The sequence below is a fragment of the Culex quinquefasciatus genome, chromosome 2, assembly GCF_015732765.1.
Source record: "Culex quinquefasciatus strain JHB chromosome 2, VPISU_Cqui_1.0_pri_paternal, whole genome shotgun sequence".
NCBI lineage: Eukaryota > Metazoa > Arthropoda > Insecta > Diptera > Culicidae > Culex > Culex quinquefasciatus.
In genome coordinates, this window is record NC_051862.1 from 152,211,987 (window position 1) to 152,239,442 (window position 27,456).

At 37.4% G+C, this 27,456-nt stretch overlaps 3 protein-coding genes across 5 annotated transcripts in view; 1 reads left to right on the forward strand and 2 right to left on the reverse strand.

Moving 5' to 3' along the window:
• The window catches only part of LOC6050527 (phosphoglucomutase-2), a 142,153-nt gene that overhangs the window by 45,557 nt on the left and 69,140 nt on the right, over positions 1-27,456 (forward strand). Inside the window, exon 3 of the mRNA XM_038257854.1 lies at positions 9,231-9,259. The gene's annotated coding sequence lies outside the window, so the exon portion shown is untranslated. The remainder of the gene's footprint in view (positions 1-9,230; positions 9,260-27,456) is intronic.
• On the reverse strand, positions 4,831-11,902 carry LOC6041638. The gene is made up of 3 exons (XM_038250846.1): positions 11,050-11,902; positions 6,403-6,557; positions 4,831-4,842 (listed from the first exon to the last, which is right to left on the reverse strand). The coding sequence occupies exons 1-3, from the start codon at positions 11,480-11,482 to the stop codon at positions 4,831-4,833; spliced, it is 600 nt and encodes a 199-aa protein (XP_038106774.1). The 5' UTR covers positions 11,483-11,902.
• Positions 16,737-27,456, reverse strand: part of LOC6041639 (START domain-containing protein 10) — a 43,459-nt gene continuing 32,739 nt past the window's right edge. For all 3 annotated transcript variants that reach the window (XM_038257863.1, XM_038257865.1, XM_038257864.1), the window contains exons 3-5: positions 24,234-24,372; positions 23,887-24,157; positions 16,737-18,488 (exon numbers count right to left, since the gene is read on the reverse strand). In XM_038257863.1, the coding sequence (XP_038113791.1) occupies positions 18,024-18,488; positions 23,887-24,157; positions 24,234-24,372 (875 nt within the window). In that variant the 3' untranslated portion in view covers positions 16,737-18,023. The remainder of the gene's footprint in view (positions 18,489-23,886; positions 24,158-24,233; positions 24,373-27,456) is intronic.

Genomic DNA, 27,456 nt, shown 5'->3' on the forward strand with positions numbered 1-27,456 from the left:
TGCGTACCGTGCAGGACTGGAAAGTTCCTGAAATATTTCCAATCGGGCTCGATGCGTTTTGTTTGAGTTTTATTTATAAACACTGATAGTGACAAACAGTTTGATGATTCGGCGTCTTCACGCAAGGTGTAGGAATTTGCCCGGAGAGACGCCAACGACGCGGCCTTTCTAGAACGATTATCAGTGTTGTAAATGTACTCATTACAAGTTTGGGTCGTTCCGGGAAGAAGTACGCGACGATGGCCGATATGGTCGGCTTAGGTAAAGGGTTAGAGATCCGGGGGTTACAGCAACCGGGGAGGTTGTTGAATTCTTCTTGCAAAATCGTAGCATTTACGGATCAATTCTGATATAATTTGAATGCAAAGGTTTAGTCTAAGTCTGATGCAAATCGTTTCGTATACACAGCTAAAAAAAAAGAAATATTTTGGAATGTTGAAAATTTGGTAGGTTGAATATTACCTCTTTTGCCTTTCTTACAAAAGAAAGGTTTAAGGTTAGCTTTTAAAAAAACACTTTTTTTGGAAATCTTAAAAAATCGTGTCCGGCGGGGAATCGTCCCAGAAAAAAAATCCTATTACTAATTTGAAGGTTATGATGCGCTCTTTCGATTGAATTTTGGCCCGAAACCCGGAACTCAAAGCCTGATTTTTTAGAGCATTTTTTCTGAAATACTTGTGCGATGTCTGTATCCGCTCTTAAAAATTTGTGTCTTCCATAATTGGAAAACAATTCGTAAACCCCACAATTTTTATATTTCAGATTTGCAGCCGTGGGGTCGGAGACGAACATTTTATTTTTCGATTCACAATTTTCAACCAGTAAATGTGATCAAAGCCATTATTAAGAGGTATTTTTTGGATAATTTTACAGATATCAAATCAAAAGAATTCAGTTTCAAACAAAAAGCCATTCGATAACATGCGCCATAAACTGCTTGGGCCCAAAATTTGAAGCTTTTCCAAAATTTATTTCCAGGGATATAGCCATATTAGTGTTTTTCTTCTTATTTTTACCCTATTTTTTCCTATGAAATTTTTGGTTTTATACAGAATCATATACTGAACATCAAATTCGAAGTCCCGACTCGTTCTCGTCAAGTAGAAGCATAAACGCCAGCACATTTACGCTTGCGCGTTTTACGCTGCGCGTGAAAGTGTTCTTTGTGGCTTCTCATAATAGATCGACAAAGTGCAATATCGATACATATTTTTTTAAGTCAATCATAGACTAGCATTAAAGACTGAGTACCCTTTATTTTTTTCAATCCAATCAGTTTTTTTTTCAATTAAATATAGTTATCTTGCAATCCTTAATGTACTTCTGAAAAAATGCATTCGAGGTTTAGTCTAAGAAGATTCGAAGCTTTAGGTCAAATTCTCACTGGGTGATATCATTATGTTTCTGAAAAATATAATTGCACAATATATATTAATATAATATATTTCAATATATATTTCGGAGTTCCATCATTTTGTAAGAAAGGCTCTATTTCACCTCTGGTGATTTTAAATCGGATTTTTAGTAATATTACCTAAACAATGTGTAAAATTGTGAACCTGATGATTATTTACCACTGATGAAAATTCATCATTTTCTGATGTAATATTACACTTTTTTTTACGTAAAATCTGTCACCATTTCCCAACCCATCGTCATTTTTTTCTGTGTATACTAGATTAACTAGATTGTAACATATATCTCGTTGCATCAGACTCTTGTTGATGTTAAAAGATGAGCCTCTAAGGTTGAAGAAGTGCGAAAATTACAGAAGGGTGAATTTAGGTTTTCAAATCTTTTTATTTTAATTTTGACGTTGTATTTTACAATTGAAAATATATTAATTAATTTTAATCGGACTATTTCCAATTAAACAGAAAGGCTATCGATTATGATATGAAAATGTATGTATGCATTAAATTCACAATATCGTCGCCGTCGTGCTAACATGTCGTACGTGCATTTTTGGCCAAATTGAGTTAGGAACGCCATTTTGCGCAGCTCACAATGCCTCATCTTTTGACCTTCACAGATCCCCAAAATTCGATTTCAATCCTGAGATATTCAATGAAAACCAAAAAAGCTCCGCGGATTTTTTTCCTTTTCATATGAAAGAAGTTTCAATCTTGTCTTGCTATCTTGTCACTCCCTGAAAATTTGGGTAAGTGCGACAATTGGCCAAAGGGATTTCAGGTCAGGATGCGTTTGACGCACGTACTAGTGAGACTACCGTAAACATTTGTAATTATAACTCGGGACTCCGACAACCAAATACAACCAAACTTCGGGGCAATGCACAGAATGGTCAACCAAACAAAACGTGTTTGTTATTGTTTACATTGCGTGCTCTCGTTTTTGTTTATTGAAGGTCAAACATTAAAACGCGTTTTTCTCGGAACGTCGAAATGGCGGGTGCGACATGATAGCACGACAGCGTCGATATGAGCTTCAACGGGCCCACAAAGGGGTTTAGAAATTACAAATAAATGTCAAAGTCAAGGTGGTTCTCGCGGCACGCGCGTGAAAACGGCTTTTTCGTGATAAGCGATGAGGGCGCATTGGATGGCAGATCCGCTGTCATTCAGTGTTATGATAAGAAAACTTGATAGACAGATGTAGATGAATTTTTATTCATATACTTTGATCTGGAACTGCACGCGAATTGTCAGTGGGCAGTGCATGTGTGAAGGCCATTTACACATCACGTGGACACTTATTCAACATTTTCTTTTAAAATTCAATATAGGTCTTTATAAAAAAAAATGCATAATCGTTAATAGCTTAGAGTTGGTTTAAAGTTAAACATGTACTTTTTGATATTGGCTTCAAGATACGTTTCAGCCCGGAAGCCTGCGATTAAACTTGAATTACATGGAAGAATCGGTATCCCTTAAATGTATTCTGAAAGCTTTTATAGATTTTCGTCAAACAGTTCCAAATATTTATAATTAGTCAAGCCTTGAAGTTGAGTTCTAGTTGTGTAAATGACAAGTGATATAGTCATCAGTGCCACTTGTGCCCATAGTCATAAGCAATTCAAAAGAAATCTATTTTAAAAGGTACACATGTAGCAATATGCATATCATCTAACTGTCATATCACAAAATATTCACACATAAATAAATCGATGACGCACATCGCCGTTCATTCGTCTTTCAATCAGATCATAATATTTACCAGTTTTGACAGGCAGGCGTGGTAAGGTCGTGATACATGTACTCAATTTCCCCAACTGTCACAAGAGATAACTATTATGATCTGATTTAACAAAACGAATGGACCCAGAAAATTCCGGGAGGTCCATGATAACCGGGTGTACAGCTTCAATGATTTTTGTAATTCATCGTGTACATTTATAAATCTGGATGATAAGTTAGAAGAAGACGCAAATAACATGACAAAGGACTTTGGTATTCGCGTCATGCAATCAGATCATAACATTATGCGTGTTGGAAAAGGAAATCAAATTTGGACATTATCTTCTGGATTGCCTGAAGAGTATAAATAGATGACAGCCGCCTGTGTAAAGAGATACCAAATTGAGTTGAAATTCGGCCTGTCACTGCTGTTTGCTTTCGAACATTCGCGGCGCGAAGAAATTATCAGCAATCCATCTTTACCGTTGACAGCAGTTGAACTTTCCACTGTGGCAATCTTTGAGGAAATCTCGCTACATGCGATCAACACGTGAATTTGACATAAAACTCAGAAGAGTCACATTGGGTGTATAGATTCATCATATTTTTTTCAAGGAAGGTTATCAAAATATATGCATATGAAAAGGTTTTAATATAATGAATACTGGAAATAATTTATTTTATTTTCAATGCAGAAAAGTTTTCGAATATCCCGGCAGTGAATTGTGACAATTTGTGAGTCTAACCTGTGGTCTAACTGCTTACAAGCGACTCTACCGAGATAGGACCCAGGGAGACGACCTGGACTGAGCTAACGGCCCAATCTCTAGGTTACACAGTAAAAAAAATCCTGGTAATATTACATCTGGGAAGGGGTACATCTTTCAGGTGTGTAATTTTACCGCTTTTTTTTGTGTAATGCCACTTTTTCAGTCCAAATTGAGGTAAAATTACAACATTAAAGAGGTAACACTATTTTTTACTGTGTAGACCGGGGCCAACATTTGCTTCCCGTCCGACGGAAGGCGTGATCAGACAAATCTCGACAAATGCCACCGGGACCGGTGATCGAACCCAGCTCGACTGGGTGAGAGGCAACCACGCTTACCCCTACACCACAGGCCCGGAAAGAATGTCTAAGAGTTTGTATTAGAAAATTGACCTGCAAACGAATTTCAGAAGATTGGTTAAGAAATTTTGTTTTTTATTTCAATTATCTCTTTTTACAGTTACTAGCCAAAGTTGCAAAACATGTTTAATATTAGTTTAAAATAAAATTAAGCATTCGTAAAAGACTATTCGAATAAACTTATAAAAAAATCATGGATAAAATTTGACGATGCATTTTTTACTGTCACCATCCAAGCTTTAAAAAGCTTTTTCGCACGCGCGCAGTTGATAATCGCATTCCACGATCACCAGCGAATCTTTTTTTTAAACAATAGACTCCACCTGCACCAAGTCAGTATCTTATAGCAATCTGTCACCACGTTGAGGTAGAGGCGCCCCTTTCGCTTTCTCTGTGTACGCCGGTGACGGTTATCATCATCATCACTAGTAGCAGCTGCTATGCTAAGCTAGTGTGTGTTGGTTGACAAACACTTGAACACCAGCTAGTAGAGAAGTGCTTATCACTTTGTTGTCCACCGGACTCTGGTTGGATTTGCTCATTGTCAGAGTAACACTCAGTCGATCAGTATTCTTGCTAGAGAGGTTATAGAGCTGGGGATTGTTGAGTAGAAGCATGGTTTTCTTTGAATTTAACTTGAAAAATCTTATTTTTTTTTGAGATCACAAAAGTCACGGTGATGGTATTATATTAATTATTCAATAAATTCCACACCCAAAAAATAATCCTCTGTCATAGAAAGCTACAATGAAAGCAAGACGTTTCATGACAAAAATTGTGAACCTAACAACACCAATACATTTTCAAAGGAGAGAGAACGGCAATCAAAGATTCCTGTCACGATACTTAATTTACGCTGTATTTGTTACGGAATTTGTCCTTCCTTGTTCAGGTGTATTGCTACCTTAGGGTTTGTATGACACTGCAAAGCCGTTGATTATGTGGGTGAATCATTCAGCACTTGAGTTTACAGTGCACAGTGGGAAAAATCGAGGCAAAAAACGGACTTAATTGATGCCGATCAATTAGAACTTTCAACCGACACTTTTCTTATGTGAAAAAATCCAAGGAACCGATTGGTGATGGTGAGAACCCGCGGAAATTTGCGTAAGGCCCGTTTAAGGCCGATTTACCCTGTTTTTTCTGTTTTTATTAGTTTTAAATATGTTGCTGAGATGTTCAATATTTTGACATAACTTTTTCTTCTCCATTCTCTAATTGCATCAAAATGAGTTTCAGGTACATTTTGTGGGTTCTCATCATCACCAATCGATTCCTCGGAATTTTTCACGTGAGACAGTGTTATGTCAAAGGATTGAACATTTCAGCAAAATACTTAAAACTGATAAAAACAGCCAAAAAAAGTTGGGTACATCGGAATTTTCCGCGGGTTCTCACTATCACCAATCAATTCCTCGGATTTTTTCACTTAAGAAAGAGTAATGTCAAAATATTGAACAATTCAGCGATATATTTAAAACTAATAAAAACAGCAAAAAACAAGGTAAATTGGCCTTAAATGGGCCTTACGCAAATTTCCGCGGGTTCTCACCATCACCAATCGATTCCTCGGAATTTTTCACGTAAGAAAAGTCTCGGTTGAAAGTTCTAATTGACCGGCATCAATTAAGTCCGTTTTTTGCCTCGATTTTTCCCACTGTGCAGTGTTTGGAGGATTGGCAGGCATTGGGGTCAGGATGTCTGCGGTGGATTCCCACCGTGAAGCGTATTTGCTAAGATGTCGAGGACAGCTTGCTGCCCAGAAGTGCCCTTGTCCACGACGGCGAGGGTGACAGATTGTGAGTTGACTAATGTGTGTTTGATGTATAGATTGGATTTATTATTATTTCCGTGAAAGGAATGCTCTCGAATAGGGCAGAAGAATTGCAATGGAAACTTTTCTGTTGACACGAGGAACATTGACCTTATCACAAGATGGTTGTAGAAAAAATGATCTGATTAGAGTTGTCTTACGAGAAGACTCTCACTGGAAATTTTCCGTTTACAGACGATGACTGGGCAAAAGTGACAAAAATCGTTTTTTTTAAACCTTCATCTAGTTATGATTAAAATTCGTTTCCCAACAACATACCAAAAAATTCAGATTCCTCTTAAATTAACAAACCATACTCTTACCTGTATTCGAAACCGCGTCGGAAAGCTGAACGCACACTCCTTGTGGTCGGTCAGGATTAGAAAGGGCGGCGCGAGCAGGTTGCGGACCGATTTCATTAGCACAAGCGGAACGAAGCAGATGGCGGACACCGTCATTGCCGGCCACACGTCGTGATCTGGAAAATTGGAAAACCGGACAATTAAGGGGGCGTCTCGTGAAATGTGACTGTAACATTGGAAAGAACTAATTTGAAGCGGGAAATAACTATAAACGATGATTGAGTGGAACGTGCGCTGCTTTGGATTTGTCAGGTATTAAATACTTAAGTGTATGACTTGTAGGGTGGTTCGACATGGTCGATAGTTCAGAACATGTGTTTTTTCGGTTGCATTTAGGATCCTGAACAACTTTCTATAATTTTTGACCGATTGGTTGAGTTCATACGCTGCGCATTGCATTTTAGTTTTGTACACAGTTTTTTGAGTAATAGTACTCAAAAAATGTGTAAAAATTTAAACCTGATGAAAATTTAACAGAAACTGATGAAAATTCACCAATTCCTGATGCTGTTACCATCATTTTTTTCTGTGATAGTGGGAAACCTATTTTTCACATCATATAATTTTTTGTATTTTTTTATTTTTCACTAAACATTTCAAATTTGAGGGAAAAGGCATCGAAGCCGTTTAACGACGAACCAGTCTAATGACTAGTTATTCAAACTTAATTTCATGTTTTTTTTAAAATAAGAAGATGATTGTTCGGCAAAACAAAATCCTGAGAACGGGCCATTACTACAAAATATACTTAAGTCTCTAAGCTGTCAGTGTCTGTTCACAGTAACAAACGAACAAAAATAAATGATTTATTGTTGATATCGTGTTCATCAGCTACCCATTGCACATTTGAAAAATGTAATAAAGCTTACCATTACTAGAACTGATCAAATCCGTTTGGTTGGTTGCACACACACACACACACACACACCATTACTAGAACTGATCAAATGATCAGAATCAATAGGGCAGCTTTTATTTAGTGAAAATTAAAGAAGGTCAATAATTGGTGTAGTTCAGATTTTTTTGTGAAACAAGATTGGAGAATCGCAACTTGGGCGGAGGTTTCAAAGCTCTATTTCAAATCGGTGGTGTTTTCTTTACAGTCATTTTTTCAGTTTAGGAAAGAGAGATTGTCTTCAAGATATTTGTAGAGCTTTTCTGTTTTTTTAGGACCCCCTTCCCCCACCCTCCTCGTAGCATTTTTCCCATGCAAAAATAAATCAAATGTTGAAAACGTGGTCTAAAAATGACAACGCTATCGCCCTATGGATCGGTCATAAACATTCCACCCCCTCCATCGCACTCAAAATGCTACGTTATTTGTGCATTGTGCCTTAAAAAAACGTTACTTAATCCACCTTCAGGTGGTTGGTGCCTTCCTCATATTCACAAAGTCAATACATTCAGTAAAAATAGCAACATTCCCCCTTAACATGTTTAACAAATCAACTTTATTACTCATTTCTTTTGATATGGTTCGCAGACCATCAATATTTCTGGCTCATCGGCAAGGTCTGATAAAAAAAAACCTATCCAACGATAGTTCGCATGGAAGATTCAGACAATATTTTTATCACAATATCTGAAATCAAACCTCTAAAAAGTGTATAAATAACACTTAAGTGCCAATAACTTTTAATAGGGTTGTCAGATCCTTGATGTTTTAGGCTCATTTGAAAGGTCTTTCGATTATCTAACTAACGATGTGTCGGATGATGGACCCGGACATCATTTTTACTGAAATATCTGAGATCCGGCCTCCAAAAAGTGTATAAATAACACTTAAGTGTCAATAACTTTTGATAGGATTGTCAGATCTTCAATGTTTTGGGCTCATTGGAAAGGTCTTTTTAATACCTTTTTGAAAATGTATAACATGACAGGGTTTCTTACAAAAACCACCCTTTTTACAATCTTCCGGACATACGCCAAAATCGTTTTTTTAGCATAACTTTTGAAGTACTTTACTAAACTTCATAATTTTCAATAGGGACTTATGGGACCCCAAGACGAATCGAATGAGACCAAAACGGTCCAAATCGGTTAAGCCAGTGCTGAGATAATCGAGTGCATATTTTTTGGTGCACAGACCCACATCCCTACACACACACACACACACAGACATTTGCTCAGAATTTGATTCTGAGTCGATAGGTATACGTGAAGGTGGGTCTACGAGGTCAAATTAAGAAGTTCATTTTTCGAGTGATTTTATAGCCTTTCCTCAGTAAGGTGAGGAAGGCAAAAAGGGAAATTGGACTGTTAGATGTGAGTTAGTGAGTAGTGATGCAATCGTAATTTGAATTTTTATATTTGATCAAATCAATGAAACACTCAAAAAAAAACCCTGCAAAGTTACAACAAAAATTAACGTCCCAAAAAAAGTTACAGTTGAATAACGAAAAATGCCATAGGATTTAAAAACAATTTTTTATATGTATCGATGGCAAAACAGATTCTAGGAATATTGAGCATGCCATAAAATCGGGCGTCCAATTTTATATGAAAGTCTCATTGACACCAAGCTTCCAAATCATCACCATTCCAGGCTGCACATTATTAAGAAACCCGTCTTTTTTCGAATGTTTAAAAATGAAAGGGGTCGTACCGCTCCTCCGTCAAGAGATATCGCAATATAGACCTCGGATTCGTAATCAGGACCCTTTAGGAAAAAGTTTTACGCAAATCATTTTTTGTACATTTCCTTTACACAAACACTTCAAGTTCTTCTCGATGTTATTATTGAATTTACAGACAAATAATATTACTTTTTTCGTTTCTCTTTTCAGGAAAACCAGATAGATTCGTGATAGAAAAGGTACAGTACGTGGTTGAGACTAATAGTATTTTTTAATTTTTCATTGATAATTGCTGCGGCTCACTTCTCGTAAACACTGTTTTTTTACAGTTTTTTTTTGCAACGGCGACGAACCTAATTACTTATGCTTACTTCGGAGAAAACCATAAGGATTCTTTAAAAAGATAAAAATAATGATTAAAAAGCACGTTTTTCTGGAGACTCTGGGTGACGATTCTCGAGATTTTAAATTTCCCGGGAATCGAGAGTTGAATTTTGCTGTTTCCCGGGAATTCCCGGGACCCGGGATTTTTTTTTGCATATTCACTGATTTGTTGACATAAATATCAAAGAATTAAATCAAATTTAAAACATTTCTATAAATTCTTTTTCATCAAGTAATAGTTAATTAACACAATGTACGTTTAGCACCGAAGTTTGAATTACTTCGTGGAATACTATCTACTTGTTGAAAAATCTTTTCAAATCTGCTGGTACAAGTTCAATTCGAAACTCAAACTCAAAACTGTACCGAATTATTTTTTTTTGTGGTGGTAGACATCAATTTGTTATTCTATTATTTTTTTGATCTTTAAAAATAGTTTAAATTTCAATTTGCAAGATCTGGATTTTTGTTATAAGACAAATGAGAATCCTAGTAAATTTTGAATGTTGTTTTTTCATTCTCAACTGTAAACTGAACTGAACTGAATATGAACAAATCATCACATTATAAAAAAATGCCAAAATTCTACTTAAATAAAAATTGATATTTGGTGCCTTTTTGAAACTCAAAATTACATGCCGTCAACTGGAGCGAATCGGGACATATGGGGTGAATTAGGACAGCAGTTTTAACCATGTTGGAGCATAATATTTTGATTTTTCTGATTGATTTCGGTTAGAAGAGACTCAGACCTACAAAATGTATTCATCAATTTCCATATTAAAAACCATTAGGAACCTTATAAACTGCTGACTGTAGTCCCGATTCGCCCCAGATGACGGTACCTTCAAATTTCGAAACAACCTTGAAGGAAAAAAGTCTACTTATTTAAAATAACTACCTTGGTTTTTTACTTCTGGGCTGTGACTGCTAGTTTTTCAACGGAATATTTGGGCTCCCCAATTTAGTGGTCGGGCAAGTGGACGGGTCATCTTTACAAGTTTGATTTTACACTATCTGAATTTGTATTTTTTGCTGCATTCAAAGAAATGTGAGAAGGCAAACATGTGAAGCCTTCATTATTAAAATCTCTCGAACTCGATTTTATCCAATATTGACTTAACTTTTGGAAGAAGCACGTATCTTTCCAGGTTATGGATTATGGAAATGCTATCCACGCTCCACATAAAACAAAATGGACAATAGCTTCCCAAAGCCCTATGTAAATTTTCATGTACATCAGTAAAAACACGATTAAAAACAATTTCTGATTACTTTTATTCATTTCATTGCAAAAAAATTGACAAGACAACATTTTATGATGGATCAACTATGGTCCCCTTGGAACGAGCTGTCAAGTAAGACCTTGTCTGTCAAGAAGGGCCAAGAAGTTAATTTTCAAAATTGATTTAAAAATCCATTTAAAAAACTTTATCGTGTGAACAATAATATCACAAATTTAAGCTTAATTTTAGGACCCAATTGTACACATTGGAGGTTGAAGAAGTTCCAAAAAAGTGTCCACGTGGTTTATGGATGACCCCTTTAAATGTTTATTTTATGTTTGGTTATAGTTGGAAAACCTCTTAGCGATGTTAGAATCTTAGGGTTTTCAAACAACAAGCTACCATCTCCCGATACTAACCCAGATACATCCGCATCACGTCCCATCCGCCGCGCCAGTGCATGATACAGCTGATGCTGAACACGTACGTGTATACTTTGATCACCAGAAATCGGCGCACGGTTCGCCAGCAACTTTTCGCCTGACCCTGGCGACTCGGGCCGGAAAATTCCGCCTGCAGTGGTTCCCGCAACAGCGCGAGTGCCGTGTGCAAGATTGACCCCAGCGCGAACGAGTGCCACGCGGGAAAGTACTCCCCGTTTAAGTCCATGTAGCCCCAGGTACCCCGCCAGTGGCTGACCACCAGCGGGCTGATCACGAACAGCGACAGCAGGGTATCCCCGGCGTGAAGTATCCGTTTCACACAGGGTCGTGGCCGACGGCTGGGGTGATGATCCGATGGCTCGAGGGCCGTAAAGGTTATGGTTTCGTGGCGGAGATCGGTGGAATCCATTTTTGTGTTTGCTTTCAAGAACCCACAATTCTTCACTTCTTCACTTTACACGAAATGATCACATTCGGAGTACATCTTCTGAACTGCTACTACGGATTGAGACTGAGGTATTCCAGTTTGTGCGGGACGAACTCCGCGAGTGACCGCGATCTTGCTGAATAGGTGATAATTTGTTCAGCAATAAATGTTTTAAGATGCCGCGTGCTGCCTCACCTCTGGTTATTATGATAATTTATCATATCCAATCTTGAAACGAGAGTACTTTCCAAGGTTTTAGTACCTTTTCTTTCGACCGTTGGCATCAATTTATATTACGAATTACTCATTTTATAGTTATATTTTATGATTCGACACAGACGAACGAATTTACTGTTCCCGGTTTACTACCTCCCTGGATGTTTCTTGGAGTTCATCCGGACCTGTTGCTTGCTAGCTGAGCACTGTCTGTGGTGGATCCTATTTCTGCTCCTATAATGGGACTACTAATGGCGGGAGTTCTTTCTCTACACTCAGTAATTAGTAAAGTGACCGTTACTGTATTCTCGCAAATAGTTGAAATTCCGCATTTTTGTTTGTTTTTTGTTTTTTTATGAATGTAAGAAGTGATTTTAATATCTGGATTTTTTTTAATCACCAGTTTTTCATTTATTAGTTTACTTTAATTTACCTTTATTTAATAAAAGTTTGATTAAAAGCTTTCCCCTGAAATCAATTATTGGTCCATCACTAGGCCAAATTCCATATTTTTGCTCAATCTGACTACGGGACTCCTTCATTGGACAAACATTGAAACAGTTGCTTTTACCGTACATGTTTAACGAACGACATTTATTTGTATTTTTTATTCGCAGTGTTAGTAGATATTGAAAAATAAACATGGACAAAGTTTCATTCTGATTAAAAAATACAACAACAAAAAATGCGAAATTGTAGAGAACAACTATGAAGACTTATTTGGACGAACCAATGATGTATTAAATTTTCAACCATAATATTTCTTAAATATCGACTTATTAAAGAAGGTTCCCTATTTCGGTTTTCTGTGCAACTGAGTGTATAGTTTCTGTCCGTATCCAATTGGACCGCTGTGTCGGAAAAGCCTCACCCTCCGCGGCGTGACATGGCGTGGAGCTGGTGTCACCTCCCCGGTATTAATTTCTCTGATCAACAGTCGATTGTGGACATCAACAACAACGACAAGGGCTCCGGGGTAACGATTCTTTTATGGCACTTCTGACGACGACGACGACGACAACAACGACTGTCAGGCCAGGCGGCCCCTTCCACACACACACACACACTTCCCAGACCCAGAATTGCTCCCAGTTCCAACGGTTTTAATAGCTTAGTTTACCTTTGTCGTATCCGCCGGATGGAACCGGGGAGAGTGATGAGATTGTTGAGGGAGTGCAGCGCCGACGATAACTTCTGAAATGTGATTAGGAAAGGCACTGTGGGCGAAAGTTTGACTATTATGGTTATTGTCTTATTTTTTTTTCTTGCTTTAAACGCTGCATGTTAAACATGCAATTTAGAGAGAAATAAAAAAATAAGTTAGAAAATTAAAAAAAAATTACCGTACAGTTTTCCCATTGTTGGATTGTAAAATGAAAAGGTTGAAAGTATAGTGACAATGTTATCGTAGTCAGTAACAGCTTAAGCAGAAAATTATGTGCCAATTATCCGGTGGTTATAAAACTATTTTTAGTTTGAGGTAGTTTACATATACGCAGGAGGGGGAGTGGCATTTCACCTTCACTTGGAATTTATCATTTATGATAGTGATAAGGTTCTCTCAAAAATGGAATTACTCAGGTCACTCCATATGGTTGTTACCAGTATTTTTTCCGTTTTTTTTAATTTCTCATTCAAGCCTGCCGCATTAAGGAAAGATTAATTATCATGTAAGAAATAAATTTGCATGGGTTTTACGTTTTAATCATTGCAGTCAACTTATACAGCTGTTGCTGTCAAAAAGTATATACAAGTAGAAAAAAGAATGGGACACTTTTTGTTAAAGTTTTTTTTTTCGAAGAAGATTTTATCAAATTTCGTTTTCCCGTAATACCGCATGCAAAAACATGCACATTACGTTGGCGAGAAATGATTTTTGATGTTACACGATGAATGTGCAAATGTACAGTTTTGATGTACACAAAAAAATAAAAAATAATAACCACGTGGCATTCAAACCAAGCACAAAACGAGGGGCATACCCCCTAGCTTGCTCGGCTGTTAGGCCGTTGAACAATAAGAGTTAGAAGGAGAGAAGTTTCAAGCAGATTTCCCAAATTGATGGGCTTCAACATTCTGCTGTAATATTACATAAAATCTCATTAAAATCTGAAAAATATCTAAGATGCGGATTCTAAAAAGTGTATAAATAACACTTAAGTGCTTATAATTTTTGATAGCGTTGTCAGATCTTCAATGTTTTGGACTCGTTTAAAAGGTCTTTTAAATATCTTTTTGAAAATGTATAACATGACGGGTTTCCTCACAAAACCACCCTTTTTCAATATTCCGAACTTTAGTCAGAATCGTTTTTTAAGCAATAATTTTTGAAGTACTTTACTAAACATCATAATTTTCAATAGGGACTTATGAGACCCCAAACGGATCGAATGAGTCCAAAACGGATAGAATCGGTTCAGCCAGTGCCGAGATAATCGAGTGCAAATATTTTGATCAACATCCCACCACACCCACAGACATTTGTTCAGAATTTGATTCTGAATCGATATGTATACGTGAAGGTAGGTCTAGGAAGTCAAATTAAGAAGTTCATTTTTCGAGTTATTTTATAGCCTTTCCTCAGTAAGGTGAGAAAGGCAAAAACATTGGAAATAAGAACACTTACGTTTTTATAATTTATTGGATTGGTGATTTTACTTGTTTCATGTAAACTATGAAAATGCTTAAAAAATGAATATTTTTTGAGGTCAACTTTGGACGTGTTTTTGACTAAAATCCTCTATATTTTAGGTTTAAATAAACATATTTTTTCAAAGCAAAATGATTCAAAAAAATCTAAATTTTTATTACGGCCTAAACAGCTATTTTTTTTGCGGGGAAAATTATCAGCCATCGTTGAAAAAAAGGGATATAATACAATTTTGTCACTATCGAGATTATTGTTCCAGGTGGAGGAGGATGTTCCAATGCATCTTCAGAAACTTATTTTTCACTAAATAGTGGTTAGTTTTGGATGCCAAAGTGAAAAACTATACGGCTTATGGCAGGCCGAACGTAATTTTTTCTGCTCGTGTCATTTTTATGGAGATTCCCGTTTTTGTATGTTTGAGTAAAAATTAAAATGTATTTTCCGACAAATAAGTTCGTACGGCTTGTGATCGGTCTTAAACTCGGTGCGCGCCTGGTGACAGTGAAATTTTTTTGTTTTATCCGTGCTGTAGAAGAAAGTGTCCAAACCTCCGGCCATTTCGTCGCGTGTGTTCGATAATATTTTCACCAACCGGATGAGTTACGGGTAGCTTTATGCCGCAAGTGTGTCGAGTGCCGATGGCCATCAAGTTCTGGATCAAGAATGTCTCAACACCTCTGAAGGCCCAGCGGAAGCATAGATATATATCTTGGATGAATCGCGGGAAAAGTACCAGGAACCAGGGACGGAGAAGTTGAGCAACTCAAGATTGAAGATTTAAACTTAAAACTTCAAGATCAACATTTTTGAAGCTCGTCTCAGATGTGAAGACTCCGTTGTTTGGTGAGAGCTTTCCTTTATTATTGTCAAATAACTCTTACTTCCACTCTAACATTCATACATTTCACTGAAGACAACTACGCCAACCATATTATATACGCGGTAGGGTGTTCCCTTGGTCGTTCGCTGTGAGTTGTGGATTGCCTGCTTCTCTAATGAAGGTTCGACTGGGGGGACATGCTTATTAATTTCTCGTCGCTCCATACCCTCAGTAACGTGATGGGAGCAAGGGCGTCTATGCGAAGTGTCCCTACACCCGCTACCAATTTCCGGTGCTTGGGGAGGGAAAATCTGAAATCATTTTGTTTTATGCGCCTGTATTTGTAGCACTAAAATTCGTGCAAAAAAACTTATGCATGTGGGTGTACAGTTTACGGCGTAAAAGATGATCGAATTGTTCACCTAGCGCTCACATGTGTTTCGGGACCAAGTTGCCCGCGGGTATGGGGATCATACATACATACAAAGTGAAAAACTAAACGGCTTATATGTGAAGTTATTTGGCCAAAGATTTGGTGACGAGTTTTTTTTCTCGGAATACTTGTTTTGGTATAATAGCCCAATTTTGAATAATGAGCAATAGCTATTTAAAAAAAAACAATCCTTGAAAAGCTGTATAGAGCTCAGGAGAGCTTATAACTTCAATGTTATTTATACCAAAATTTGCGCAAGGATGCCTATACGACACTGGTCTTGAAAATAATCTCATTGTGGTCAAAGTGCTACAATAATTGTCATTTTTAGAAATGTATTTTTACGGGTTAATTCCAATTCAAAAGTCATGGCGACAGCTCCAGTCGCGTCCAATCCGGCTCATTTTTGGGATTTGGACTCAGTGCACTGCCGTTCTACGCATAATTGTCCCATGTCAGTTTTTGACGATTTTGACTTTATGCCATTTTTAAGTTTAGTCTGGTGTGTACTTTAAGAAAAACACATAAATTCTGGTACATTGTTCGGAAACTCATCAAAAACAACACCAAGTCTGTTTGTCCCATCGTTGAACTTCTACGCATAATTGTCCCACCAAGTATTTTCTTACACGGAATCATTAGTTTTACTAAGCATTATGCCTTGTTTACCTGTTGTATAGCAAGAGGATCACAAATAAGGGTGATAAACTGCTAACAGGGGCGATTAGGGACACATAGGGCGAATAGGAACCCACGGGACAATTATGCGTAGAAACACAGAAATCGGTCGAAAAAATTTCAATTGCGTTTTTCTCAGTTGCACTTTTTCGAACATGGGACAATTATGCGTAGGACGGCAGTTCACCAAACGGAACAAGCCTCTGAATGCCTACACTAATGCTATAGTGTATGCATCGAGTTGCCAAATGGTTTTTGTTTAGTCCTAGCCGTATATTAATCCGATTTGGATAAATACGACGAAAACTGAAAAATCCTAGTTTTGCAACGAGTTCCATTTTTTTGCAACTCCGAAAACTTAACTTTAACAAATTGTTGGTTAGATTCCTCTAACATCTAGAGCAGTACCAACTATATGCAACAATAAAACACGCCCAACTAAATGTTTTAAAAATCACTTTATTTAACAATCAGCCAATCGCAACGGAAACAATTTCACTCAACCAGGTTCGATACATCATATCATATCATATTCTTTTCATTGAACTGCACTACGCTCGACTTATACAATAACACCTTTCCCTCTCTTTCTCTTTATGTTTTCCGAGCCGGGTAAGAAGAGTACAAGAGATTTGTCTGCAATTACAATCATCGCAACGGCAATGGGATAATAATAATTGTGTTTTGTCACTTTTACTGTAGCAGCTAGGTTGAACAATAATAATTTCTTACGCTAACTTTGTTTTCTTAAATCAGGATAGTCTCTTTGTATTGTTTTACTTTTGCATGTTTTGCCTTTCACTTTTAGGAATGTATACAATTATTACAATTTTGTCAGTACTGGTAATTATCATTAAATTTGCCTTAACTTGCGTTTAGGAAAGAGTCACAACACATATTACAATTGCATATGCATATGCTAAACACATTCGTAAAAAGAGCTTCAAAGTCTAACTAATTGTTATCGATTTATCATAATTGATTGTAAACTTGTTTTTAATTTCTCCTTCTAATATTTTTTCTCAATACGAATTTGTTAACTTAACTATTCTACTCCTACAATTGATTTCTTAGACGATTTTAGGGTTTTCTAATCTTCTGAGAAATAGCTAGGGAAAGGCCTCCGGATTCACGAACATAAGAAATCTTTGATACATAGAAACGATTTGTAAAAGGAAAGGCGTGGAAAGCTAGATTAGTTTAGAACCTATAAAATCAACATAATTTCAAAAGAACTTGTTATATGTTCTAGAGATTTTTTTAACGGGGGTTTCTAACAGACTACAGCCACTAATATTTTTCAACGTTAACAAATAGTGGTAATTTAACAGTTCTATTTACAAATTTAATGTACACTTACAGTTCTGGCAACGTTTTTTTGGATTTGTTTGAGATTTTAGATAAAACTGTACTTTAAAACGGCGCTTACTTGTGTGTGTGTGCATTATTGAGCTTGTATTGTGTCGATCCTAAGTTAAGTCACAAAATTTGACCATTGTTGACTATTTTCTGTAATTTGATTAGGATTTTTGTCTGTTGTTGATATGAATGCGTGTTTGTGTGAGTAAAGTGCTAGGAAGTGTACTTTTTGGTTTGTTTCAAAGATATAGTAAACTGTAGAATTTTAAATTTGTGTTATCTATTCTTGTTTCTGCGCTGTGCGTAGATGTTTCACCGTGTTGCCTCCGCCGTTTCGTTACATAACTAGAATTTATTACTCAACTATCTAGAACTTCAAACTCAACAGTGATCTTCGCTTCTTCAGCCCACCTTCTTTGTCCTTTTTCTTCTCCTTCACTTCGCTGTCGTCTTTGCTTGCAGCTTTGAGAGCTTTTTTGGCTTCTTTTGCTTCCTTTTTACTGACGGCACCGTTGGAAGTTCCGTTAAGGTTTAGTTTCGCCTCGGATTTTTCCCTCCTCGGAAGCCACCGTCGTTCCGGTTTCGTGTCTTCCTTTTTGTTGTTGATGTTGCTGGTCGATGCACTGATGCCCACCGGGCTGCTGGCGGCGGTGTTGTTCAGGGATGAAACGCTCGGACTTTGGGAGATTGGAGTCACGGGGGTAACGGCACCCCTCGGAGTCACCTTTCCCGTTGCAACTCTTCCGTTTGCCGTTGGGGCACTGCTGCTGGTGGTTGGAGTTTGGGGTAGCAGCCGAGGTATGGGAATGGGGCGCGTTGTTTCGTCCAGGCACTGTAAAAAAAGTAGAACGATTAGGAAAATGTGAAATTTAAAGAAATCAATAAAAAAATTTAAACATGTTAACATGAAAAAAATGTCCACTTCGAATTTATTTTAAATACAAAGAACAAAATGATCGGCCAGGGGTTAAAAAAATGATGGAAATTTCCGAGTTTAAAATGTCACATGGGATTATCCTCAAATTAACATGAGTTTTACTCTTCAACATTAAAATCGGATCAATAGTTTTCATGATATCATCGATTGAAAATGAGAGCCGAATGGATATATATTTTTTGGAATTTAAATTTTTTGAAAAAAAGAAAATTGGATTTACTCAGCTTTCCAAATATATTTTTCAGAGATGGACTAGGAAAGACTCTTCAAAACACTAGCGTGCACAGGGTGGGGCAACATGGGGCTGTTGCCCCACCATCCTCAGAAATTTGTTCTAAAATTGGTCATGGGGTGTCCATAAACGACGAAATTTTCAAAACGCTAATATTTTTGCCCCACCTTCCTTGAGGATCTGGGCACGCTAGTGCTTCAAAACATAAAAAAAAACTTTTTTCTAAAAGCCATTTGCTTTAACTCGATTACGATGCATTTCATCAATAAATCACAAAAGTATTATTTGATTCCAAATTGCATTCATCAGTTAAGATAGATTATTAAAAGCTTTTGCGGGTTAATTTTAGATTCTTTTCAAAAATTGCTTTTTTTCAAAAAATCATTAATTGGCGATAAAACAAACGTCCGTAATACCTTTCAGCTCAATTTTGGCACTTTTTGTCACCTAAAATATATCAAAAATTAAAAATATTAAAGCGTGTTAAGTTTGTCAAAATCTAGTTTTTGTAATGAAATTTATTTTATTGATTTTTTTTTTCAGTTCACCTTTTTTGCGAATAGTAGGTAATCTGTATAACCTACATCTTTGTCGAAGACACCAAATCGATCAGCAAATCCCGATCAGATTCACGAATATTTGCATAGCACTTATCTATGGAAACCCCCAAATTTGTATGGAGACTTAACTTATCTATGGAAACCCCCAAATTTGTATGGAGACTTGTACTAAGAAACAAAATATGCAAAATAGCTTATTTTGACCTTTTTTCATAAAAAAAACATTTTGTTTTTTGCAGAACATTTTGAATCATTTTAATACATTTTGGAAGATTAAAATTGCAGCTTGATACTATGCATCTAAAAGTGCATTTTTTATTTGAGTTTATAAAAAAAGAAACTTCAAATATAATTGGTTTCCTTTTGATTTTATTGGTCGGTTTGGCGACGTAAACTTTGAAGATTTTTTTTAACGGGCTAAGTCAAATTCATGCTGAACAAAAGTGATTGAAAACTTTTAAACTATTTTCACAACCAAATTTGAATTTCCAGACCAAACAATGTTTTTTTTTTTTCAATTTCGAGAAAACCGAGACGAAGCTTAAAAAAACGGGAATTGGGTCCTAAAATTAAGCATAAATGTGTGCTATTATTGTTTACAACGATGAAGCTTATTTTTCTGAGTACCCTTTGTACGACCGCAAAGGACTTAGAGGAAATATACCCTTTCTAATCAAACACCTATCTTCGTCATATGGAGAGTTTGATGCTCGATTAAAGCTCCAAAAATACTATTTAGGCTATAAACTTACCAGCAACAGCACCGCCTCGAATGAGCAGGCAAATGTATGCCACTTACTGGCCAAAAAGATCAAATTTAATGCACTTTTGATCATAATTACTATTTTGCGAGACCATTTCTCATCATTTTGGTGGCACACACATCCACACGCAAGATGAGAGGTTAACTGCTTAACGAAAGTCGCCATCAATATTCTTTCACTTGCACTAAAGATTTCAAAGCGCTTAAGATATAAAATTGCTTCCAACTACCGGCAACATGTTCTTTTGCACATTAGTTAGTCACTTACTTGCAAAATAATCCCGAAACATGTAAATAATTAGCAAGCGCCATCAAAAAAACAAACGCGCTAAGTCTTTTGACGTTTCAATTTTGACCACCCATTCCAATCGAAGGCTGAAGAAAACCGAGCGAGAAGCGAAGGCAAATAAAGAACAAAGGGTGGCCACCAACACCACCAGCAGCGCTTGTGGTGTTGCCAGGAAACTTTCTCTATAAATGCTACTTTTCGTGAGTGTTCGTTTAAAATTTCATCACAATTGGCAGCACTAAGCAGACCCAAAAGAGCGTTGGAAGAAAAAAAGAACTAAGCTGAAAATAGAAAAATGGGCGTGGCCCAATGTACTCGACTGATTAGAATGCATTTTTGAAATATTTTTTTTAAATGATTGTAAAAGGAATAGCATAACTTTTAATAAAAGTGAAAATAAACAGAAATGTTCACAAAAAGTTGCTCTATTCGTTGGTGTATTTGGTTTTAGTGAATTTCAAGGAACACTTCAGATTATCCAGCAACATTCAAACACGACCGCTTATTAGGCTTAAAATGGGTATTAGGGTGGGTCATTTTTTTCGAAAGTGCTTGGATCCGGCTGAAATAAAGACCTCCTTGTAGAGAGTACCCATAGGGACTCTCACCTCAAATTTGAGCTCATTTGGTTGAAAACTGGCTTGTTGCTCGGGGGTTAAAGTTTACATGGAAATTACTATGGGAAATTTGTGATTTTACTTCAAACGCTTCTACAGGCTAAGCGACAAACTTTAACTCACACTTAAACTAGGTAGCCGTGTCGGGGGTGGTCCAAGGAACATTTTTCTCTAAGGGTTCATGGTCATACGTTCAACCCTCAGCTTGCGCAAAGCCGAAACATCCGGTGACGCCGGAATTCTTCAAAATCTCAGGTTTAACGGTCGACGCATGCTACGAACTTTGAATGTTGCATTGTGTGAAATGGAAAACACGACGCCAAACGTCAACAAATTAAAATGGACTCAGAAAACAACGGTTCGTCTTCGATTTTGCTGGCCCGCAAGGAGGAGCTTAAGCCCCAATTAACGCACAAAGGTATGAATATAACCAGCAGTTAATCCGGAACTAAAAAAAAATACTCGGTTTCAGGACGTGGTGTGTGATATTATTTTGGTGGAGGTCCTGTACGCAAATAACCCGATCAGTTTGGTCTTCCGTGGAAAAGGAAAACATCTCGAATACGGTTCAGCGGAAATGATAAAAAAGGTATTCAAGAGCGGCAACAAATCAAGCAAAATCGACATAAGCACGAAATTCTGTTGCAGATAAATGGGGGATTGTCTACGCCGAAGGAAAGCCATCTCTCCAATGAAAATGAATTCATAAAAAATAGTTAAATGTTAAATGGTTCTATGAATGTAATGAATAAAATTCGTGGTTAAAGTATTTGTTGTATGAAATTTTTTTGCTTTAATTTCCTATATCGAGAAATATAACGTAGTGGTTACGCTTCCCTGACTCGGACCGACACAACTGAAGATAGTTTCTCTATTTTCTTTTTTAAGTTTTTTGTTGCGCTTGCATCTTTCATTTGCTGAAATATAACAGAATATTTATCCTTTTATGGTAAGACACATTTTATAAAACTTCCTCGTCAATCCTCACACGGCAATTTCAGCCCCCAGTACTCACAACCAATCTGCCGGTAGTGCCTCAACGTGTGGGTCACAAAAGAGGCCAACTGCCCGTGTAGTCGGCAGAAACTGTCCGCCACCCGGTGCACCGGGTTGACAAGTCAGCATTGTGAAAACATAGAGCACAGTTGGTGCCTTATCCTTGTTTAGGTACGAAATGTTCTGTGCATGGAAAATACGAAACTAGTATTTTTTCTGATGTTTCTTTTCTCAGTACAAATTTGAAGCATTTTTTTATTTACATTAATCACGATTTCCCAATATCAATTACAAAATTTTATTCAGGGTCGCAACTTTTGTCACCTTCTTCAAGGCCATGTCCGGAAGGCACTTCATGTCCAGTACATGACGCCGAGCGACAATTCCAGAGATGGTGTAAACGGGCGGCAAGTTCCAACTTGCAGGTAAGATCTCTTGCCAGCTCGCAATCGCTGGGGTGTGCTTCACTAAGCTGGGGGTGCTTCACTAAATTTGGTTTGATGATCGTAAACATCTTCACAAGCATCAAAGTTCAGTACAAAATACGTTTTACTAAAAAAAATCTAAGAAACTGTTTTCGCTGCGCAGAAGTCCGTGCACGCAAAAATGCGACCTGTTCTCGGTCAACACCGTGGCCAATTGCCAATGGTCAAGCTCCTACGGGAACGGAAGTTTCTTAATTTTATTGATTCACGGTAGTTTCGAGGTTCACGATGAGGAACACTTTTTACAACAGGTTTGTCGTGATGTGTCCTGCTTGTGTTGACGTTTGGCGTCGTGTTTTCCATTTCACACAATGCTACATTCAAAGTTCGTAGCATGCGTCGACCGTTAAACCTGAGATTTTGAAGAATTCCGGCGTCACCGGATGTTTCGGCTTTGCGCAAGCTGAGGGTTGAACGTATGACCATGAACCCTTAGAGAAAAATGTTCCTTGGACCACCCCCGACACGGCTACCTAGTGTAAGTGTGAGTTAAAGTTTGTCGCTTAGCCTGTAGAAGCGTTTGAAGTAAAATCACAAATTTCCCATAGTAATTTCCATGTAAACTTTAACCCTCGAGCGACAAGCCAGTTTTCAACCAAATGAGCTCAAATTTGAGGTGAGAGTCCCTATGGGTACCCTCTACAAGGAGGTCTTTATTTCAGCCGGATCCAAGCACTTTCGAAAAAAATGACCCACCCTAATGGGTATATTTCCCCTTTTCCTATATTCAATTTAAAAAAAATACTTGGCGGCCCTTCTCGACAAAAAATGTTCTACTTGAAAGCTCGTTCCAAAGGGACCATAGTTGATCCATCGAAAAAATGATGTCTTGCTATCTTATTTTTTTTGCTTTAAACGAAAAAAAGTGATAAGAAATGGTTTTTGTCGTGTTTTTAACGGTTTTAATAAAAAAAAAATACATAGAGCTTTAAGACCCTATTCCTAGTTTTGGGAAAATCCCGAGATGAAAGAATAAACACCCTGCTCTCAAAGCTTTTGTTTGTAACGAGAAAGAATTTAGAAAAAAAAGTTCCAGCTAAATAAATAATTAAATTTGACTATATAATCAATTGTAATGTAATACTTCTAAATAATAGTAAACAAAACATTATGGAAAAGAGCTTCACATTTGATTTTGCATAATTCGAATTAATATTATGCATTCATATAAAAAAAATCTAGCTTGACGTCACAGTCTCGCAAACCCCCGCTCCCCCCTTCGTCACATCATGTCACACCAATGGTAGTCAGAGCCGGTTGATTTCAACAATTCATGTATGGATTAGTTTTTTGTTGTAATTGGAGTCAATGCAGCCGAGTCTCTTGAAGATCCGATCAAACCAATACTCACATCCTCGATCGATATCCGCGGCCCATTGATCTCCTCGGGGAAGCGCCACGGTTTGCGCAAATGCGGCTGCTGCTGCTTCCAGGCGACGTACCCAAGGGCGGCCTTCTTGAGGTCCTTCACCATGCGGGGTCCGAGCGTGTGCGTTACCTTGTTCACCAGCCACGGTGGCAGCGTCCCCTGCGGGTCACAGTGCGCCACGTACTTCAGCAAGCATCCAGTCTTTGAGTTTCCGTTGGTCTGCAGAACAAACCCCGTAATGTAGGACATTGCCCTGATTTGAGTGGGAGACAACAAAATAAGATTAGGCTCAATTTTCATTTAATTTGATTTGTGAGCGGGGAAATTACCTTACGTATCCCTTTTTAGGGGGAAAATTTTTGTGTGGCACCGAGCGGGACAGCAACATTTGTTCCCCTTGAGGTCCGGTGTCGAGCCAGGACCGTTGCAGCACAAAGTCGCGTGGTTTCAGCGGGGGTGGACAGGACACTGGAAGAAGAAGGAAGTATAGAAAAAATATGATTAAATGATTGATTTTACTTGTCGGTTCGCGTGTGCTTGATTGAAACCCATAATTTGTCCTTCCCTCCAAGTCTTCCCTCAACTTTTCCACCAATATCGTTGAATATCTTTGCTCTAGCTTCTTCCCACGTTGAAGCTCAGTTTGATTATAACGTAAACGAAGAAAGGCTGATGTGGTAGGAGTACCTCCGACAGGAGGTGACACAAATTGGACGTACATTACAGCTGGCAGCACCTGTTGTAACGTAGCTTCACCCTTTCCGGTGGGAAATCTGGTGGATACCCTTGGCATCGTGGTTGAAGCTAACTTTATTTTTTTCTCTAGCAGCATGCCATCGTTGATTGTAAATATCAAAACTGAATAAAAGAGAAGGGGGGAAGCGTTATTCCCTTTTCCCTCGTTTTTCCTCGTTTACAGCAAATATTGCCAGCGGATGTGCTGTAATACACTGCACTGTTTTATAGAGGCATGGATTCACAGCGAAAAAAAAGATATGCAAAATCAATGTATGCAATATTTTTTAAGCGTTCGACAGTTGTGGGAATTCCAATCGGTGAGTTCATTGTTGACGTTTTACTCTCGAACAGGCAGAGAGGAATAATTGAATAAATTGATTCAATTTGAATTTTACAACAGTTGTGATTTGCCATAATTTAATTGGAGCATTTTCATTTTTTTCTGTCAATTTATCGAAATTGGTACTGACGTTAATGGTTTTGTCGGTTTTCATATATTTGTAATAAATAAACGTTGAAAAATATTTGCAACGGCCTTAGTTAAAAATTATAAGTTCTCAACAACTTTGACATAATACTTTTTTTTATATTTTTTCACAGTTGGCATATTGCAGGCCAAGGATTGATACCTAAGAGCATGCAATGGAACTGACCTTGTTGCGTGCTCTTCGGTTGACGTCCACGTAAGGAACATCCTGGAAGGAGCGTAACTAACTACATCCGTAGTTCTGTTAGATCATCCGAATTATCTTGATCAGAACAGTATAGCTCTGGTTCCTTGCGAGTGTCCTATTTTCTTACCTCCACGTTGGCTTGGTTTTAATGATGACCTAGCTGGTGGCCTGTGAAACGGATCGTAAACCTTTGACCAGCGAGGGTCAGAGTGGAGACGGCTAAAAGAAAGGGGCGCGTCAATGTGGGAAAGGGAAGTAATTTGTGATTGTAGACGGTATTGTTTTGATTCGCAGTATGTTGAGTCAACTGCTGTGGATGTACCTGAGCATCGCAGAACGGGGTTTCTCTTCTTTCCATTTCAGCTAACAGCTATCTTCTGTTTATTTTGTTTTACTGATGTTCTAAAACGGCTTCTGTTTACTATCCTTAATTTGATTTTGATTTTACTTATTTCATTCTCTTATTTCTCAACGCTTTTCCACTCTATTTTACCAATTGATGCTGCTGTAGCAAACTGTCTGCTTTCCCTTAATTTGGCAGCGATGTCAATGTTGTTTATCATGTGCCTTTTCTTTATTTATCTATTTGAATAATTTCTCATCTTCCTTGTAAATTGCCCTCAATACAATCCAAGCTTGTTTGTTACCTCTATTTATTAACTATTGTTAATTTCTTTATCTACTTCATAAATTACTATCTTTCTTTTACTATTGATTCTTTACATAGTATATTTCCTTCACTGTCCATTGTTTTGAAATTTCACCTTTTTCTTAAGCAAGTGAGGTTCGAGCCCTTACTCAATTTATGGAATGATCAAAGGATTAACAAAAATATTTCTATTGTACTTTTGGTAAACTTTTATAACATGCTTAGGACCAAAAATTGTAACAAAACACCGCGACAAAAGAAATAGCAACAGATAAACACGACTAAACCCTAGGAAAGATTTCAGGAGAAAAACCACACCCAGTAAAAAAACAACTAGTTTTTGAATTCAAACTAAACATAAAACAGTTTTTGCTTTAATGAAAATTGATAGGCACACTATAAATGGTTAGGCGCTTATACTTACATCAAACCCTACCCAATGTACCACCCCCGGCCGAGTTAAAATGCGTAACCGGAAAAGAAGGTGTGCATGCCTGGCACGAACACTCAAAGCGTGTTCTAGCGTGCTGCTCGTACTGACTCAGAGCAAGGGTGAGATGTAGGTGTAAGGGCAGTGCGTGTTCGTCGGGAACCTGGTGCATAAGATCGGTCAAGGCCCGTTCTTACACTGAAAATTGCGAATTGCGAATTGCGAATTTTTTCACAGTTGGCATATTGGGTATCAAACGACGAATTTTCTGTAAAAGATTTACACTAGATCACGATTTTCAACTTTTAATACTTATTTTTTTACAGAATACACAGAATATAATATGGTTATCAAAAGATGCAAAATTGTGTATTAATTTTCACTTTATTTGATAATAATTATTGTAATTTTGCTAGCCCCAATCTCATCCTCAGATCCAATGCCTCTCCTGCAAATTGCAGGCTGCAATAGCGTCACATATTTTGTTTGCATTTGTGTGAGTTGTTTCTAGTCTTTCAGTAAAAAGCAGAAAAACTCTTCCAGGAATTAGCTTTTATGAAATTTGTTTTGTTTTTTTATTTGACTGAAATTTTGTGATCCTTACTTTCTCAATGCAAATGAGGCAATGTTGCATCATTAGATTGTAGGGATACTCCCTGATTCGATTCCTTAGGCAAAAATAAGTAACTGTGAAAATTTTGAGCGAAATCGGTTAAGAATCGCTTTTTATCGTTGAAGTTGGTGAAAAAATCTTGTTATACAAAAATGTCTTCTTTAAATCGTCAATAACTCATCAGGGTTAACTTAGACCGTTTTGCGGTCTTCGACAATGTTGCTTTTCCCCATACATTTTTGTGATTTTCCCCATACAAACTTCAACGATAAAATAGCGACCCTTAACCCTTAACCGATTTGGCTCAAAATTGGAACAGTTACTTATTTCCAGAGTTTTTTTTAAGTCCTAAAAGGTATAGTTTTTCATATGTTTATAGGACCTATTCAAGAAAAACTCAAGATTTTAACATAAAAAATTGAACCAGGGAGTATCTCTTACGATTTTC